This window comes from Leucopleurus acutus (genome assembly GCF_964270905.1).
Source record: "Leucopleurus acutus genome assembly, chromosome: 12".
Classification (NCBI taxonomy): domain Eukaryota; kingdom Metazoa; phylum Chordata; class Mammalia; order Artiodactyla; family Delphinidae; genus Leucopleurus; species Leucopleurus acutus.
The window spans coordinates 16,922,493-16,942,953 of NC_139154.1; the positions used below are offsets into that span (position 1 = coordinate 16,922,493).

Here is a 20,461-nt window from a genome sequence, read left to right on the forward strand (position 1 = left end):
CAGGAGTCCAAAGTGGAGGCAGCTGTCTGGGTTCATATCCCAGGTGGGAAAGGTCTCCCTCGTAGAGCTGCATGAATGTGCGCAGAGCCCATAAAGCAGGGCCTGGCGTGGAGTAAGTGCTGTAGGTGTTAGCTCTCGTCATTTCTTACCAAAAACGTCCTAGCCCAAATTCCCCCCAGGGTCACACATCACTAACTTGTGGACTAGAAGTTAGTGGCAGAGGAGGATGCACTTGACAGGTACTTCACCACGGCGGGTGTCCTTCACCGTGTGCTCTGTAAGGTCCGGGCTCCTGGGCCCCCGGGCCTGGCAAAGGGAAGGAGAGAGGTAGGCTCTGTGTGGGCGGCTCCTGCAAGACAGGGAGGTGGGCTGGAGCCCAGGCCTGATGTTGCTGTGGGCTGGGGGACTTAGGCAAGGCCCCCTCCCCACCTCCCCAAGTCAGTGCCTCGACGGTTGCACGTCTAGACGCAGCCAGACGTTTCAAAGCAGCTTGATGGAACCTCAAAAGAAGCCGTACTTAGAAGCCTGGACCCCCGACTCATAGAAAGGGCGCTGCTCAGATGGAGAAGGGAGTCTTGCTACACAGGCCTCCCCTTACCCCACGGCAGTCCCTGGGGCTTCTCTGTGGGACCCCAAGATCTAGGTGTCACTTGACCAGCAGAGAGTGAGGGATGAGATCCGCCAGCTGAGTTCAAGAGGGGCCGGAGCCATCAAGTGTGGATGGCAGCTTGGAGTTTTGCTGCCAAGGGAAGCAAAGCTGGGTGCTGGCTGGCAGGAGAAGCCGCCTAGTGGGAAGCCCCGCAGAGGTGTCCGGGCAGCCAGGGTTGTGGGAAGGCTCCTGCGTGGGGGCAGGTGAAAAGCGCCCCTCACCCAGTACCTGGTGCCCTTAACTCAGAGAATGAAAGACTCGGAGCCACCTTTCCCGAGCCCCTGCAGGTGGGTCCTGCGCAGAGGGGGCTGCGTGGAGTGAGGGACGGGAACAGGGACTGAGACTTTTACGCAGTGGGAAGAAAGCCTGGTCTGTAACCTATCAGGCTATGGTACGACCTTGAGACGTTTAGCCTTAAAACAATTCTCTTCAAGCCTCGTGCTTTCACTCCTTTGACAAAATGCTTGTTTGATAGAGAGGTGAAAACTGTATTGCTGACCCTCTGGTTATCAATGAATACTACTTAATGGGGAGGGGATGGCCCCGGACTAGCCCCTAGAGAGGGGAGGGGAGGGCTGAGCACAGGGCGATGATAGAGGCAGGTTGACTTCACAGTTTTGCCAAACAAGGCTCCTCGGCGTGTTGAGGAAAGCCGTGCAGGTGGCTGTTTAGGTCCGTTCATCGCCGGTGCACCTGTGATTGCAGGAGGGTGTGATGTCTTGGGCAGCTCCTAAGAGATCTGGCTGCGTCTCCACTGAAACTAACCAAAGAGGGAGGAACCTGTGGATTTCTCCTGTGCAAGAGCCAGGAGAGGCCTCCAGCGCCCCTGGGAGCAGGTAGGGTCCCTGGCACCTGGCCTGACGCTGTGGGCGTCAGGAAGGAACCGGGCTCCCTGCTCCTGGGACGACCCCACAGAGCCCAGCGTGAGGCCAGCGGGCTGGGCAGGATGCTGTGGAATCGGGCTTCTGGAGGAAGGGGCAGCCAGCTCCTCAGGAAGGAGGGTGGGGAAGGGTCCACAGAGCCCGGGAGTCGGATGGGCGTAGAGAACTGGTAGCTATTTCCCAAACCAAGAAACAGGAGGGATTTCCTCTGCCTCTTGTATTCTGCTGGCCCAAGTGCAAGTGTCAAAGTTAAAAACTTGACTCTCACTTGTTTAGGGAACAAGCAGGAGAGCAAAGCTGTTTCAGAAACTGATGCTACATAGGAATCAAAACTGGTTGATGTCCCAAAGGGCGAATTCATAGCCAGTAACTTTAAGGGCAAATTCATAGCCAGTAACTTTAAGGGCCGTATTTTCCAAGGATGGAAATCATTCCGTCCCTAGTGGACACAAGTCATTTGCAACCTATCAGTCTGGTTGACGTCTAGCTTCGCAGCACCTGGGCTCTGTTGGATAGAAGATAAGTCGAGCAGAGTTTCCTAAAGCAGGTGTTCTAGTGTGACGTTGAAAAGCCCTCGGCGATATTCCTGCCTTATCTTCCAGTTCTGAGTAATTAACACCCGCGTCTTGGTGGAAGGCACCAGCAGTCACTTAGTCTCCCAGGTCAGAAACATGAGGTCATCCTTGGCTCTGCCCACCCAGCCCTGGTCCACTTGGTAGCCAGGGGCAGTGGCTTCTTCCTTCTTGACACCTTCTGCCGGTCTCTCTTCTCTGTGTCACCTCATTTGATACCCAAGGCCACTCTGGAATGAAGATCAGACAAGCCCTTCCTCCACTCCGGCCCTTCCATGGCTCCCGTGCCCATATATCCCCTGGCTCACCTTGGACCCTCTGCCCAGGGTGCCCTTTGACCATGCTGTCATTGCACCTGAGTCTTGGAGTATCGCCTTTCTCTCTGATTCCCCACCCTCTCCCTGCCTAACAGGTGTGAACCACACAGCATGTTGCTTCAGGAGGTAAGCCTGGACTAGAGACGTTAAAGGTGACACCCAAGGCAATAATCCATGAACCCACCCAAGCAAACACAGCCGTGGGGGATCCGCCCATCCAGCATGTGCTACAGAGCGTGCCCCACGTACAGGTACTGTTCCAGGGTTGGGTGCAGCAGAGAGCAGGCAGGAGAGCCAGTCGTCTTGTTCTGCTCGGGCTGCTATAACAGAATAGCACGGACCAGGGGCCTTAAACAACAGAAATTTATTTTCTCGCAATTCTGGAGACCGGAAGTCCCCGATCAAGGTGGCAGCAGGGTTGGCTTCTGGTGGGGCCTCTCTTCTTGGCGTGCAGATGGCCGCCTTCTTGCCGTGTCCTCACATGGCCTTTCCTCCCCCTCATGTTGGAGGGGGAAATCACTCTTCTTCTTCTTATAAGGTCACCATAACCTATCGGATTAGGACCCCACCTTTATGACCTCATTTAACCTTAATTACCTCCTAAAGACCTCATCACTTTGGGGGTTAGGGCTTAAACATATGAGTTGGGGAGAGAGGGACACAGTTCCGTCCATCGCACCAGTTAACAGAGGAATATGCATATGCCAGGGAGTCATGGCCAAATGAAGAAAGTAAAACAGAGACGGGGGATAGATAGGAACGCGGGGTGTGTGTGACACCCCTGAGGAGGTCATGATTGATCAGAGGCCTTCAAGGGAGAAGCATTCGAGCCAGAGAGAAGAGCAAGGGAGTGTGCCTGGTGGGTGTGAGGGGCCAGAGGGGCCAGCATGGCTGAAGGCGGGGGGGAGCAAAGGGAGGGACCTGGGAGATGAGGTCAGAGCTGGGGGCGGGGGAGCACATTTATTGGCCATTTAAGGACTTTGGTGCGGGAGGTTGTAGCATGGAGGGGTACCTGAGGATATGTCTTCAGCAGCTTCCTCCAGCACGACTTCAAAAATAGACCGATGGGATCCAGGGCAGAAGCAGGGAGAGAAGCCAGGAGAGATGATGGAGCCCTGGAGCCTGGTGGGGGCAGTGGAGGTGGGAGAGGGGCTCAGAGGCAGGTGCAGGTTGAGGGTAGCGCTGGCAGGGTTTGCGTGGGGATCGAGTGTTGGGAGGAAGGTCTATGCCCAGGGTTTCGGCATGAGCACCCATGGGATGGAGTTGTCGTCCGTCCTTGTACCAGCTTCACAATTGTTATTACAGTGATTATGAACATGTGTTAGTATCTAATAGGGAAAACTCCCTCTTTACTCCTCCTTTCTAGATTTTTATGGATTTTTTAATTCCTCGTTATACATTTCAGAGTAAATTTATCAAGGTCTTCAAAAAATCCAACTGGATTTTTGAGATGGTGTTGAATGTACAGTTTATTACAGGAGAAATAACATCTTTATAACGTTATTATGGTCCTAGCTAAAATAGAATGTCTCATTTATTCAGATTATCTTTCTATATAGCAGTCCTTTGAGTTTTGCTTAATACTTAGATACTTTTAATTTTTATTGCTATTATGAATGTTATCTTTTTTATTATATTTTTAAGGGGTTATTACTGGTGTAGAAAATTGCTGTTGATTTTCATAAATTAATCTTGCATCTGGCAACCTTACTGAACTCTCAGGTATATTGATTTTTTTTGTCACTCTAGGGACCATACCATCTATAAATAGTGTTAGTTTTATCTTATACTTCCCAACTCTTACACTGTTTGGGGGGTTTTTTTTGTTGTTTTTTGGGTTTTTTGTGGTTTTTTTGCCTTTTTCAAGATTTCCTTAGAGCATTGGCCAGACATCAGTTAGTGGTGACTGTGGCCAACCTTGGCTTGTCCCAAATCTTAAAGAAAATATGTCTAAGCCTTGACCGTTAAACCTAATATCGTCTGTAAATAAATCTATGGTTCGCAAATATAAGCTGCGTCAAGTTAATAAAGTTCCCTTTGATTCTTAGCTTGCTAAGAGTTTTTGTCTATTTATTTAATTATAAATAGATGTGGAGGTTTATCAAATGCCTTTTCTGTATTAGGATTTTCATATGATTTTCTCTCCTTATACTCTTACAAATAAAGCCTTCTTGATCCTGGTGTACTTTAAAAAAAATAATACAGTTGGATTCAGTTACCTGACGTTTGGTTTAAGATTTTGCATCTATGTTCAAAAGTGAAATGGGCACATAATTTTCTTTTTGTTTATTTGTTTGTTTTTCCAGCTGTATTGAGATATAATTAACACGTAGCATTGTGTACATTTATGAAATGATCACCCCAATAAAGTTAGCTGATACATCCATCACCTCACATAATTACCATTTTTGTTGTTATTGTGGTGAGAGCAATTAAGATCTGCTCCCCTAGCAACTTTCAAGTATACAATACAGTTTTGCTAACTGTAGTCCCCATGCTGTACTACAGATCCCCAGAACTTACTCTTTGTTTTTTTTTTTGGATAGTTACATTTTTTTTTCTTTAAATTTATTTATCTATTTATTTTTGGCTGCGTTGGGTCTTCGTTGCTGCGCGCGGGCTTTCTCTAGTTGCGGCGAGCAGTGGCTTCCCTTGTTACGGAGTATGGGCTCTAGGCGCACGGGCTTCAGTAGTTGTGGCACACGGGCTCAGTAGTTGTGGCTTGTGGGCTGTAGAGCGCAGGCTCAGTAGTTGTGGCACACGGGCTTAGTTGCTCCGTGGCATGTGGGATCTTCCCGGACCAGGGCTCGAACCCATGTCCCCTGCCTCGGCAGGTGGATTCTTAACTGCTGAGCCACCAGGAAAGCCCCAGAACTTATTCTTGTACCCTTTGACCAACATCTCCCCATCCCTCAATCCCCACCGCACACACACCCCCACCATCTCCTGGCAACCACCAATCTACTGTTTCTTTGAGTTTGGCTTTTTTTTAGATTCCACATATAAGTGAGATCATACAGTATTTGTCTTTCTATGTCTGACTTACTTCGCTTAGCGTAATATCCTCAAAGTTCATCCATGTTGTCACTCCTTTTCATACTTGTGTTGTCCTCGTATGATTTAGGAATCAAGAAGACCGTACTGATCACTGGATTAGCAATATGGAGATCACTGGTGATCTTAGAAAAGCAGTTTGCGTGGCGCAGTGGGGCACATGCCCCATAGAAGTTAAGATCAAGGGAGGCCAGGAGGAGAGGAAGTGAAGACAGTGCGTTAAAGGACAGAAAAAGGCACTAGCCTGAGGGAAAATAGGGTCAACGGAGTTTTGTTTTCTGGATTTTCGATGAAAGAAATAGCAGCTGGTTTGGGATTTTTGTCTTATTTTACTTTTGGCCCCCGGGGCAGAGGATTAAGTTAATTGACTCTTTATTAACTTCACGGGACAGTATCAGTCTTGACCCACTTAAAACCCGTCTCTTATTTATCTTTTTCCCTTTTATCCCCTCCTTTCCCTCTTTGCCTAGAGGCAACTGTTCTAAGTTTTATTTTATTTTTTCTAATTTATATACAGTACACTTAGCCTTTTTTTTTTTTTGATGTCCAGTCCATGAATTTTGGCAAATAGATAGTCAGGTCACCACTACCACAGTCAAGATATAGAACAATTCTCTCACCACAAAAAACCTCCTCATCCTGCCCCATGTGTAGTCAACCCCTCCCTTGCCCCCCAGCCTCTGGCAGCCTCTGATATACCCTCCTTCCCTGTGATGTTCTATAATTTTATCTTTTCCAGAATGTCATATAATTGGAGTCATACATCACGTGGCCTCTGGAGTGTGGATTCTTTCATTTCCCTAATGCATTTGAGATTCATGCTGCTGTATCAACACTTTGTTCACTTTTACTGCTGAGTCGTATTCCACTTTACGGACGTACCAGAGTTTGTTTATCCATGCGCTAGCTGAAGGATATTGGGTTATTTCCAGTTTTTGGCAATTGTGAATAAAGTTGTTCTAAACATTTGCATAAAAGTTGTTATATGAATATAATAGGTTTCATTTCATTTGGGTAAATAACCAGGCGTGGGATTTCTGGGCCATATGGAAAGTGTTTGCTTATAAATGACTGCCAAGCTGATTTCCAGAGAGGCGGTACCATTTTCATTCCTGCCAGCAAAGTATAACGGTTCCCAATACTCCAGATCCTTACCAGCACTTGATATTGACAATATTTGTTATGTAAGTGATTCTGATTGGTGTGTAGTTGTATTTTATTGTGGGTTTTTGTTTTGTTTTGTTTTGGGCTGCGTCGGGTCTTAGTTGGGGCACGCGGGATCTTCACTGTGGTGTGACGGCTTCTCTCTAGCTGTGGTGTACGGGCTCCGGAGCACGTGGGCTCTGTAGCTTGGGGCACACAGGCTTTCTAGTTGAGGCGCATGAGCTCAGTAGTTGTGGCACGTGGGCTTAGTTGCCCAGCAGTACGTGGGATCTTAGTTCCCCAACCAGGGATCAAACCCGCATCCCCCGCATTGTAAGGCAGATTCATTACCATTGGACCACCAGGGAAGTCCCTCATTGTGGTTTTAAATATCTTTAAAACCATTTATAAAACCATTAAGTTTTATAATCAGTGTGTCTGTATCTATGAAAAAATTATCCTGGGATTTTTATTGGAATTATGTTAAATCTGGAAATCATTTTGAAGATAATTGACATCTTTATGATGTTGCATCTTCCAATCCATGAACACAGTGTGTCTCATCACCTGTGTGATTTCTGAGACTTCTTTCAGTGGCATTTTGTAGTTTTCAGTAAACAGATTATATGCATGTTTTGTTAGATTTTTTACCTATTTATTTTTATATTATCATTATTTATATTTATTTTATATTTTTAACCTAGTTGCCCTATTTCATTTATGGGGTGAGTGATTGTAATTAGTATTGTTTTTAAATTTTTGGTCTCCAGTTGTACATTGTTAATCTGTAGAAATGTGATTGATTTTTGTGTATTGACTTGGTATCCTGTGACCTTGCTACGCTCACTTATTAGAAGATTTTTTTTTTTTTTTTTTGGCGGTACGCGGGCCTCTCACTGTTGTGGCCTCTCCCATTGCGGAGCACAGGCTCCGGACGCACAGGCTCAGCGGCCATGGCTCACGGGCCCAGCCGCTCCGCGGCATGTGGGATCTTCCGGGACCAGGGCACGAACCCGTGTCCCCTGCATCGGCAGGCGGACTCTCAACCACTGCGTCACCAGGGAAGCCCATAGAGGATTTTTTGTATATTCTTTGGAATTATCTACATGGATAATCATGTCATCTGCAAATAGGGTTAATTTGGGTTTTTTTCTTTCTAATCTAACTGGTATGCATTTTCTTATTTTTTTCCCCCTTTTTGCTCTGGCTAGGACTTTCATTATGATGTTTAATAGGAGAAGAGAGAGCAGATATTCTTGCCTTGTTCTCAATCTTCGGGGGAAGACATTCAGTCTTTTGCCATTATGATGTTACCTATAGATTTTTTGTAGATGCCTTGTATCATGTTGAGGAAGTTCCCTTAGATTCCTAATTTTCTGCGAGTTTTTTTTTATCATGAATGGACATTGAATTTTGTCAAATGCTTTTTCTACATCAATTGATATGATCACATATTTTTTCTTCTTTAGACTATTAGTAGAATAGATTATGTTGATTTATTTTCAAATATTGAATCAACCTTACATTCCTGGAAAATCCATTTGGTGTGGTATATTATTTGTTTTATACATCAATAGATTCAATTTGCTGAGATTTTTGCATTTATGTTAATGAGAGATATCAGTTGGGACTAGGACTATTCAGGTTATCTTTTTTATCTTGGGTGAATTTGGGTAGTTCATGATTTTTTAGGAATTAGTTCACTTTATCAAGGTTATTGAAGTCTCTGTGAGCAGAGACTTGTTCATATTTCCTTTTTAACCTTTTAATGTGGAGAGTGTATACTTACTTCCCCTGTTTCATTCCTCATAGCAATTGTGTCTTCTCTCTCTTTTTCATTTTTCCTAGAGTTTTATCAATTTTATTGATGTTTTGAAAGAACCATCTTTTGGTTTCATTGATGTTCTCTGCTGGGTTTTTGTTTTCAGTTTCATTGATTTTTTAGAAATATGTATTTATTTTTGGCCGTGTTGGGTCTTCGTTGCTGCGCGCGGGCTTTCTCTAGTCGTGGCGAGCGGGGTCTACCCTTTGTTGCAGTGTGTGGGCTTCTCATTGTGGTGGCTTCTCTTGTTGTGGAGCACAGGCTGTAGGTGCGCGGGCTTCAGTAGTTGCAGCGTGTGGGCTTCAGTAGTTGTGGCACGCGGGCTTCAGTAGTTGTGGCATGTGGGCTCAGTAGTTGCGGCTCACGGGCTGTAGAGCGCAGGCTCAGTAGTTGTGGTGCACGGGCTTAGTTGCTTCACGGCATGTGGGATCTTCCCGGACCAGGGCTCGAACCTGCGTCCCCTGCATTGGCAGGCGGATTCTTAACCACTGCGCCACCGGGGAAGTCCAATTTCATTGATTTTTGCTTTTCCTGTTTCCTTTCTTCTGCTTGCTTTGGGTTTATTTTACTCTTCTATTTCTAGTTTCTTTAGGTGGAAGCTTATATTATTTATTGAAAATCTTTTCTCTCTTCTAAAATAGGCATTTATGGCTTTACAATTACCTCTAAGTACTGTTTTAGCTGCACCCCACAAATTCTGATATATCTTTTCATATGCATCCAGTTCAAAATATTTCTGTTAGCTGCCAGTTATTTTCCTGCAGAACTTGATTTCCATTTGATGTCATTTCCCTTCATCCTGAAGTTCTTCCTTTAGCATTTCTTGTAGTTCGATTCTGCTGGCAACAAATTCTCTAGCCTTCACTTATCTGAAAATGCCTTTATTTCACCCTTCTTTTTTGAAAGATCACTGAGCATAGAATTGTAGGTTAATAGATTTTTTTCTTTAAAGAATTAAAGTGTTATTCCATTGTCTTTTTGATCTCCATCACTTCACATGAGAAGTTAGCTGTCTTTCTTATTGCTGTTCTCCTGTAGGACCTCCCCTTCTCCAGTGGCTACTTTTAAGATTTCCTCTTTATCTTTGGCTTCCATCAGTTTGATCATGATGTTCCTATGTGTGGTTTTCTCTTTATTTATCCTTTTTGGGTTCACTGAATTTTTCGAATCTGTGTATTGATACTTTTCAACAAATTTGGGGAAATTTTGGCCATTATTTATTCAAATATTTTTTATGTCCCACTTTCTCTTTCCTCTATTTCTGGTATTTTAATTGCATACATATTAGGCTGCTTGATATTGTCATTAAGACTCTATGCATGGTTTTATTAGTATTTTTTTCTCTTTGTTTTCAATTTGGATAATTCCTATTGACCTGTCTTTATGGTCACTGACCTATTTTTCTGTAGTGTCTAAACTTAAGTTCATCAAGTGAATTTTTTTTTTAGATGTTGAGGTTTTTTTCAGGTTTAGAAGTTCCATTTGGTTCTTTTTGTTTTGTTTTTTTAAATAGTTTTTACTTCTCTGCTAAGATTCCCATCTGTTCACTTTCCTTTCCCTTAATACTTTCAACGTATTGGTAGTAATTGTTTTAAACTTAAATAATAATTCTAATAATTTAAAAACCTGTTAATTCTGACGGTTGCTTTAGCTCTTGATCATTGGGTTACATTTTCCTGCTTCTCGTGTCTTTTCAGTTTTTACTATATGATGGCTACTATGATTGGTATATTGTAGGGAATCTGGACTATATTATCTTCACATAAAGCCATTGAATTTTAGTTTGACAGGCACTTAAATTCCTGGCAGATCCCTTCATCAGCACAGACTTTATTTTAGACTTTGTTAGAATAGGTTCGTCTTAACTTCGTTCTTAGTTCTAGAGCTTGGTGCTTTCTTCCAAGGCGTGGCCTTTCTGGGGTTTCAGCTGAATGCCTGAAGTTCACAGGGAAGTGTCTCCATTCTAGATGAACCAGAACTCCCAACTTTCTTCATCATTGCATGAACTCTGATGCGTCTTTTCAGGTGTCTGTCCTACTACCCCCAACAGCTGCTCACCCCTGGGCCTTACAGAGTCTCATTCAGAACATGTGTAGCCCAGCTCTTGGCCAAAGCCCCAAGGGAAATGCCACACAGACTTCTGGGGCCCCATCTCTGTGCAGTTCCCTCCTCTCCAGGATGTTGCTCTGCAAGTCCATCTGTCTCAGCAGCCCCAAACTCTGATCTCTGCCTCATCAGCATTTCCCCACGTCACAGAAAGCATCCCCAGCCCATATCCAGGGTGAATGTGGAGCTCACTTCATATGTTTCCCTCCTCCCAAAGATTGTAGTCCTGTGCTGTAGTCCAAAGCCAGCTAATACTTGCCTCACATATTTCTTCCAGTTTTCAAGTTGATTGTGGTGGGAAGGCAAGTCTAACACTCACTACCCCATCATGACCAAAGGCAAAAGTCTAAGCAGTATGTCTTTTTAATTGAGGTATCACTTACATACAGTACAATGCACAGATATTAAATGTTCAGTTCAGTAAATTTTGACAACTGTATACACCCTTTTAACCACCACCTGCTGTACTGCTTTCTAATGCCATGCGTTACTGTTACTTGTCCTATAATTCCATATAAGTGGAATCATAAAGTATGAACTCTTTTATCTCTGCTTTTTTCTGAGCATAATTTTTGAGATGCATCCACGTTGTTGTATATATCAGTAGTTCATCCTTTTTTAAATGGAGTATACTATTCTGTTACGTGAATGTGCCACAGTTCCATTCTTCTGTTGATTGAGTCGTTTCCAGTTGGGGACTGTTATTAATAAAGCTACTATAAGTATTCTTGTACAGGTCTGTTTGTGGACGTATGTCTTCATCTGTCCTAGGTAAATAGGTTATAAGGTTGAGGTATGTTTGACTTTATAAGAATCCGCCAAGCAGTTCTCCAAGATGGTTCCACCATTTTACACTTTCCCCGACAATATATTACATGAGAGTTCCAGTTGCTCCACATCTTCACCAACATTTGGTGCTGTCAGTGTTTTTGAAATGATAGATCCTTGGGTATTTTGCATTGGAATATCTGCATGTCTTTGACAATGAATGCTGTCAAGCATCTTTTCCTGTACTTATTGACCAGTTGTATCTCTTCTTTTGTGAAGTGGTCTAGTCTTTTGCCTATTTTAAAAATTGGGTTATTAAGTCTTATTTCTGTTGATTGGCAGGAGTGCTTTCTATATTCTGGAAGTGAGTCTTTGCCAGATGTGCGTACTGCAGATATATTTTCCAGTCTATGACTTGCCTATTGAGTTTCTAAATGACTTTATTGCTTATTCTCTATGTTTGCCTGTTTTCTTTTTCATTAATTTCTACTCTTATGATTTTTTTTTCTCCCGTTGCGGAGCACAGGCTCCGGATATGCAGGCTCAGCAGCCGTGGCTCACGGGCCCAGCCGCTCCGCGGCATGTGGGATCTTCCCGGACCGGGGCACGAACCCGTGTCCCCTGCATCGGCAGGCAGACTCTCAACCACTGCGCCACCAGGGAAGCCCTCTACTCTTATTTTTATTATGTCCTTTCTTATAACTTTGAGTTTAATTTGCTCTTATTTTTAGATTCTAGAAGCTTATATTGCTGGCTTTACACCTATCTTCTTTTCTAATAAAGGAATGTAAAGCTAAAAATTTCCTTCTAAACACAGATTTACCTGCATCCAGAAAATTATGGTATGTTGTTTTCATTATCATTTAATTCAAAATATTTCAAAATTCTCTTTGTGATTTTTCTTCTCTAACCTATGGGTTAATTAGAAGTGTGTTGTTTAGGGAATTCCCTGGAAGTCCAGTGGTTAGGACTCTGTGCTCTCGCTCTCACTGCCTGGGGCCTGGGTTCAATCCCCAGTCGTGGAATTAAGATCCCGCAAGCCATGGGCTTCCCTGGTGGCGCAGTGGCTGAGAGTCTGCCTGCCGATGCAGGGGACACGGGTTCGTGCCCCGGTCCGGGAAGATCCCACATGCCGCGGAGCAGCTGGGTCCATGAGCCGTGGCCGCTGAGCCTGCGCGTCTGGAGCCTGTGCTCCGCAACGGGAGAGGCCACAACAGCGAGAGGCCCACATACCGCAAAAAAAAAAAGATCCCGCAAGCCACGCAGTGCAGCCAAAAAAAAGTGTGTTTTTTAATTTCTAAATATTTGGGATTTTAAATAGATCTTATTGTTTTCGATTCTAATTTCATATCACTGTGGTCAACGTCTGGCACGCTGCAGGGTGAGCCCTGCAAGGCAGCCTCCCTGATGACCCACCCCGGGCCTGCAGAGCCTCACACACCTAGCCTCATCCGGCTGAGCCCTGTGCTGGGCCAGCTCCGTGCCTGGGCCTCCACCAGGAGCACTGCCTCTCAAGAGCTCTCTGCAAGTTACCCGGCAATCAGGCTCTGTTGCCTCGGTCCATCCATGTACCCATTCTGCAAGAGAGCTATTTCCTTCCTTCCTTCTCTCTAAATTTCCAGTACCTCCTCCCCCCGCCCCATCCTTACCCTCAAGTTGCTTCCTACTTCACAGAAGAAAATTTCCCCAAGCTCCTACCATCACAGAGCCTTGACTGCTGAGGCCGCGTTGCAGGGCTCACCCTGCAGTGGGAGCAGGCAAACAGCTGTGCGGGTAACCATGGGCTCACAGTTCCTTGGGGAAGAGGGGAGACTGGATGGTGACAGAGCAGTGGGGATGGCGCTGCTCATTTCAGTGGGAAGTTCTGTAATACGTGAGCCTGCTACTCAGCAAGGGGTAGGTATTCAGTGCCGTTTTGTTTATAGCTTTGTTTTATATTATAAACTCGATATGTGCCGTACTAAAATAAATTAGGAAAATGTAAAAAAAAAAAAACAAAACCCCATAAGTAAAAAATGAAAGATCACCTGAAGTCTACCTCCCCTGCAAAAGGTAGCCATGGTTAGTTAATATTTTGATGCGTTGTTATTAAAAAAAAGATCTGGTCCCTGCCCTACGGACCCTTGAAGTCTGACCTCCTACTCAAATGTGAATAAAAGCCCCAGACGCCATGCGGCTGGGTAGCAGCATGTTAGGCTGGATGAGCCAAGAGGAGTGCCCTCCCAGTTCCTGGGGGAAATCGGGGCGGGGAGAGGCGCATGGAGGAGGTGGTCCAGGAATTGGATCTTGAAGGTTGAGGTCCCCTGTGCTTGTCTGCTGTTTTTTTCCCTCCCACCTCCCCTTGTTCAGTGTCTCTCCAGGACAAGGCCTGCTCCCAACTCTCATCCCCATCCCACGCTCAAGGTGAGGCCAGCGGGCAGGGCCCACTCCGTGTGAGGAGCAGGGCAGCAGAGAGACCAGGAGGCACAATTCCTGAGTGTGCTGTTCCTCTGTAGCCTGTACATTTGTGCAGTGCACAGCCTGGGTGACTGTACATGGTAGTCGCTTGAGGAGAGTCCCTCCACCCCTTACTTCTGCCCCTTACACTGGAGCAAGATGGGGCGGGGCCGCATGTTCCACCCTCCTGGGTCTGTATCCCCCTCCAGACAGCAGCGACAGTGAGCTGGAGCTGTCCACGGTGCGCCACCAGCCGGAGGGGCTGGACCAGCTGCAGGCACAGACCAAGTTCACCAAGAAGGAGCTGCAGTCCCTCTACAGGGGCTTCAAGAATGTGAGTGCCCCCCATCCCCCCAGGAGAGGCCCTGATCCCCCCGGCTTTCCTGTCCCTGGCTGCAGGGTGCAGGCAGACCTTCTGACACTTCCCATGGCACAGTGAATGTCCCAGGGCCTTTATGGGGCCTGTGTTTTGTGGGAGAGCTGTCTGGGGGGTGGGCCAGGTCCTAGAGTCAGTGTTCTGAGGCACCACACCCCCTTCTGTGTGTCTCGATGCTGGTGCAGGGGAGGAACCTGCAGAGGGACCAACCTGGCATGAGGGGACTCACCACCCCCTCCCGCCGTGCCCACCCCACCCCCCAGGCTTTCCCCAGCACGGGGCTGGTGGAGCCCAGCGGTGCCTCAGGCAGCAGGTGTCCCCCAGAGGGAGGAGAGAGCCCAGGCCCTGTGGAGTCAGGGTGTGGGAGGGGGGTGGCTGGGATTACTGAGAGGGGTGCCTTCCTGCTGCAGGAGTGCCCCACGGGCCTAGTGGATGAAGACACGTTCAAACTGATTTACTCCCAGTTCTTCCCTCAAGGAGGTGAGTCTGAGGCCAGGCCCCGCAGTTCCTCCAAAGTTCCCGCTTCCCTGTGGCAGCCCTGCAGAGGGTGGGCATCCCTTTTATGGGGAGGGGACCCTCACCCACACACACCCTCCCCAGCATCCCTTGCCCGGTGCTGCCTCTATCCGGCAGGCAGGGGGGGACTCCAGCCCAGGACTCAGCAGCAACATACCGAGGGTGCTGGGGGTAGGGGCTCAGGCGGCCCCGACACTCCCAGCCTTGCCCTTGGTCTCCCCAGATTCCACCACCTATGCGCACTTCCTCTTCAACGCCTTCGATGCAGACGGGAACGGGGCCATCCGCTTTGAGGTAGGTCCCTGTCGACCCCTCCCACGTCCCCTGGTCCTGCATCTCCCGGCCACGGTGCCACCCCCTCGGGGCCGCCAGAGGCTCAGACATGACCCTGGTGTAAACGGTCCAGTGCGTCACCCAGGGAACGAGTGGACTCTGCTTGGCTGGCCCTGGGCCTGACTGCGAAGTCAGTGAAATCTGATTTTGCTGTCTGGCTACCCTATTCTCAGCCTTTCCTTCCATTCCAGCCCCGCCAAGCCAAGGGAGCCGTTAAGGTGCACTGAGGCGGCAGTGACCCAACGTGAATTTGCATTTGAAAAGGGGGCGAGGTTTAACTAGAGGTCTGTGCTAAGGGGATCCGGGCACCCCGCCCTGGAACTTAGCCCCTTGCCCGAAAACAGGCAGAGCATCCCTGCCCGAGCAGGTTCAGGGGTCGTCCCAGCAGCCCTGTGAGCGAGCCTGCCTGTCCCACCCCCGCCCCAGCCGCCTGCCCCCGGGAGGGCCCTGCCTGGGTTCTGTGTGGGCAGCACGTGGGCTCCACTGAGGCCCCCGCTGTGGAGCCCAGGCCCCTAAAAATAGCTGCAGGAGAAAAGCTGAAACCTCTTCGGAGAGGAAAACCTTGCTGAGAGCCAGGCTTGATCGATAACCCCCCAGCTCGGCTTCCAAGGCCAAGGGCGGCTGACGGGAAAGTGAGAGAGAAAGCCCCTGTGCCAGCTGGGGTAATAATAACTCAAGATGCTTCTCAGCTTCCCTTATCGCTCCAGCAGGCCCGCTCGCTGACCCTCGGCCGGGGTGGGGCAGCCCAAGGCCACCGCCAGCTCTGTGACCACAGGGGTCTCGCCTTCCCCGGGCCACACCCTTAGTGCCTTTGTGAACTCATAGTGTTTTCAGCCTTTTTGTTTTCAGTTCTGCCTGCACATGGTAAAAATCCAATCAGTACAAAGGAGTAAACAGGGAAAATCCATTTTCCTTCCCTGGTGCCACCCCTGGGGCCAGTTTCTTGTGTGTCCTTTAAGAGGTACCCGAGGCTCCTGGGAATGAAGTGTGAGAAGCAGTTGTGTGACGGACCCAACCAGGACTTTGGTGGCGGTTTCTCTCGTTCAGGAATCAGATGGCCAGACAGCTTAGCAGGGCCCCCGCACAGTGGCGGGTGTCAGGAAGGTCTCCATCCCCCTCCCGTGGTCGCCTCTCTCACCGTGGTCCCTTTAAGGGGGTCGATGGTGGGTCTTTGTTGGGGAGGTGCTGTCAGTGGCTGAGCGGGGGGCGCTGGCGCTGACCCCCTTCTGCTAGGCGCCTTCTCAGAAGGTCATGCTTCTCCCTCTTGAAATTAATTCCTCCAGTTTCTTACAGGGAGGCTTGTTTACCTTGGGGACCTTCTTGTTTGTTCACCTTCGGCATCTTGACATCAATGCTCTGCTCTAGGAGGCCTTTTTCAGGAAGGGAGGGGGCCGTGTATCTCCCAGGGGCCTTCCAACGGGCAGGGCCTAATCCTGGGTGCACCATGGGTGGGGAATCCCTGTGGTTAGGAAGGATCCAGAGGGGTTGGGGGGAGACACTCAGCCCTCCTCGCTCCCTCAGACCAAACCTCTCAACGTGCTCTTAAAACAGAAAGTCAGGTCAGCTTATCAATATTTACAATGATCCCAATCCTTTGTGTATATTCTTGGGATAATACACATACATGTTAATTCGAGTTTACTGATATGGTGAAATATTGTAACTTCCCTGCCCTCACCTGAAAGAGTAAGTAAACGGCAGAACAAGCAAACCTCAGGCCTGGTGGCTGCCCTGTCCATTACCTGCCCCTGCAGTAACTCACTCCCTGTGCCACTGGCCAGATGATGGCTGTGGTCAGTACCCTCGGGAAGGCCTGCAGCCCCGTGATCTAATCACCCCCGCCCCACACTGAGCTCCTGCTCTGCGCTCTGGGCTGTCCCAGCCGGTGTCACTGAGGAGCCCCTCAGGGACAACACAGAGCAGGGGCTGTGGATACGATGGGCTTCATACACCTCGGCACTGAGACCAAGGAGCTCCGACGAGCGGCAGTCCCACGTGAAGCTGTGCTGTGTGCGGCTGGAAATTTAGAACCAGCACCTGGACGTGGGCTGGCTAGACTTGGGGTCATCTGTGTGTGACTGGGGACGGGCCAGTGGTCTCGCAGGGGACGTTCCGACCCACCTCTCTCCTAGCACCGTCCCTATCATCCTACACACCCGCTAAGGGGCACCGAGTAGGGACAGTCCTGAGTGTGGCTGAGTGTGGCTACGCGGCATCTGAGGAGACTGGATGGGAGGACAGTGGTGCCGAGGGTCCCCCATGCCCACACGGGAAGAGTGGGTCCTGTGCGGGACCCACTCGTTCCCTGGTGCCCAGCTTAGGAGTCCGAGCCTTTGCTTCCCACTGGGAAAGGCCGTCAGACCCCAGGGAAGAGGCGTGATGTGGCTTCAGGGACGCGCCGCCTCTTCACTACTTCTGTAAATCACACACGAGCTCAGCTTCAGTGGTTGGCGTTCCTCAAACTCAGGCACATAAGAAATATCACACTGTTTCTCCCTTCGTACATCTTTATTTTCTTCACTTATACACACACAGGACTTTCAGGCTCCAGTAGACTTACAGGATGTGCTTTGGAACAACAGCAGTTACCACCCCCCAGATATACCCGAAGAAGCAACTACCTCCCTTGTTTTAGCCGATTGTCACTCTGTCTTCTTGTCGCCTAATAGCATCGTGTTATTGCTCCGTCCCGACTGCCCAGCTTTAGATGCTGCCCGTTGACTCCCTGCACGGGTGGGGAGTTGGGTCTTCTGCACACACGCCTTTGCCATCCCCTGGCTTTCCAGGACGATGGAGTTCAGATTGGATAAGCGCTCTCGGTTTACTCGTGATGTGAATTTGTTCCCCAGGTGAGCCTTGCAGTGAACTGTGATTACGGTCCCCTTCCCTGCACACATTTTGATTTTGCCTTCAGTTAACTGTGGTCCCGATTTGTCGTTTGCCTGGTGTCTGTGACCTCGTCAGTGATTCAACGCCGTCCTTCTCCAGTCATCTGAACGGGCATCTCCCCAGCCTTCGACCAGCTCCATCATCCTGGTGCTGGGTGCCCTCTGGGGACCTCTTCCCCTCTCTCCTGGGTTGGGTCTCCTGGTTCTGGAATCCTTCATCTTCTTCTCCCTTGCTTTACTCTCTCTTTTCAGAAGCGTGTCTTGCAGGAGTTTCCTACAGAAGAGTACGTGGGAGGTAATTTCTGAGCCTTTGAACGCCCGGAAGTGACTTCGTTCCGTTCTCACTCTTGCCTGACCTGTTGTGTGGGACCAGAGCTACGGCGGAAGCCGTCCTGCTGATTCCCGACCCTGCGTACAGGACCTGATCTTGTTATTGTTGTTGTTGTTTCTGTTTGGTTTTGTTTTCCTCTCTGGAAGCTTGTAGGATCCTGTCCTTGCACCCGTTTTCTGAAGTGTCTCGTGATACGTGCCTGCAGGTCACACCGTGGGCTGTTTCCCCGCATCGTTAGGTCCTCGGCAGGACCTGAACACTCAGTCTTCCCCTTCATTGCCTCTTGGACACGCTTCCCTCCGTTTCCTCCGGCTCTTCCTGGAACTCCAGCTGGTCAAGTTTCGGTCCCTCTGAAGTGGACCTCTCATCCGCTTTTCTGTCCTATTTTCCAGCTCTGCCTTTTCACGCTGCTTTATGGAAGATTCCACGGGCTTTTCCAGCCCTTCTTCTGAGTCTGTCATTTTGCTTTCTCATTTTTAATTCCCAAGAGCTCTTTCTTGTTCCCAACTATTCCTTTTTTATAGCATCCTATTCTTATTGTAGGGATGCCAGATATCTGATCTCTGAATCTAATAGTTTATGTTAAGTATTTTTTTCTCCTGGAATAATTTTTTGTTTCATCCAAACTGCTTTTCTCTGTTTCCCTTAGTCTTCCTTTCTCATGATACAGGCTTCCTCTAATCCAGAAAATCTAAAATTTGAGTGGAGGAAATTCCCTGGTGGTCCAGGAGTTAGGGCTCAGTGCTTTCACTGCTGGGGCCTGGGTTCGATCCCTGGTCGGGGAACTAAGATCCCGCCAGCCACGTGGCGTGGCCAAAGAGATAAAAAATAAAATTTGAGGGCTTCCCTGGTGGCGCAGTGGTTGAGAGTCCGCCTGCCGATGCAGGGGACACAGGTTCGTGCCCCGGTCCGGGAGGATCCCACATGCCGCGGAGCGGCTGGGCCCGTGAGCCATGGCCACTGAGCCTGCACGTCCGGAGCCTGTGCTCCGCAACGGGAGAGGCCACAACAGTGAGAGGCCCGCGTACCGCAAAAAAAATAATTAAAAAATTAAAAATAAATAAATAAAAAATTAAAAAATAAAATAAAATTTGAGCGGGACCAAGCCCCTTGGTGCAAAGCCCTGTCCCTCCCTGCTTGTCCTCCATTCCCCCCCATAGACAGCCCTTCTCTGCTCCCCTTCTTTCGGAGCAGCCTGAAAGGACCCCATGGGGCAGGGAGGGCTTAACCTGCAAACCTTCCGGAAGGGGCAGGAAAGACTTGCTTCCTACCAACTGTTATAACAAAACAGTTGAAGTTTTCACACGGAAGCCATTCGAACGTTCATTCACATTAGTAATCAACTGTCTGTCACACCTGTGACTGCACACAGGTATAGCATGACCCCAGAACTGAGCACTGTTAGTTTAGTTTTTAAGCTGTAAGTTTTTAAGCAGCTTGACACGCAGACACTGGGTAAAGTGAAAATAGAGCACCCCCTTCATTAAAGGAGCACCCCGAGGCCTCCTCTGTCAGTGGCAATGCATTAAATGGGTCTAAGACACCATACGTTTGAATGTCTTTATTTGAGATGATCAGTTCCAGCCACTGTGCCATCCCCGCCACACACATGCACACTCACATGCACACTCACATGCATGCACGCGCACACACACACACACTCACACTCACACTGTATTGACCTGATGGACACCATCTGCCCGCTCTGTGATGGAGGTGCCTCACCTATACAGGTGTGAATTTCAGTGGAAGCCACACCGCGAACTGGAAATAGAATCTGAGCGCTGGACCGTCACTCCTCCCCCTCCCCTTCCTCCACAGGACTTTGTGGTTGGTCTCTCCATCCTCCTGCGAGGAACAGTCCACGAGAAACTCAAGTGGGCCTTTAACCTTTACGACATTAACAAGGACGGCTACATCACCAAAGAGGTACGGGGGTGGCTGGGGAGGCTGGGAGTGACCTGTCTGCCCCCCACCCCACTGCTCTATATCCCCAGCCTCTCTCCTCCTCTCTCCTGCTGCCCTGGCTTCCTGTCCCCGCTCCCTGGCCAGAGACACAGCTCACAGCCTGGCCTTGGAGGGGACAGCAGCCAGGACCTCTCCTCCTCTGCCGGGCTCTCAGGCCTGGATACCTGGGTGCAGGGGACGTGGAGCTTTGGTGCCCCTCACCACGTGTCTCGATCCCGTTCAACAGGTGTCCTGGATCATCCTTTCTTACGGAGAGGTCCCGAGGGAGACACAAGTGGAGAAGCTGGGAGCAGGGGTGGGA

General features: G+C 48.7%; 1 protein-coding gene across 1 annotated transcript in view; it reads left to right on the forward strand.

Moving 5' to 3' along the window:
* Nucleotides 1-20,461, forward strand: part of KCNIP3 (potassium voltage-gated channel interacting protein 3) — a gene marked incomplete at both ends in the record, with an annotated part of 88,018 nt that overhangs the window by 65,683 nt on the left and 1,874 nt on the right. The window contains 4 exon segments of the mRNA XM_082852384.1: nt 13,958-14,082; nt 14,535-14,604; nt 14,864-14,934; nt 20,014-20,121. Coding sequence (XP_082708510.1) covers nt 13,958-14,082; nt 14,535-14,604; nt 14,864-14,934; nt 20,014-20,121 — 374 coding nt within the window.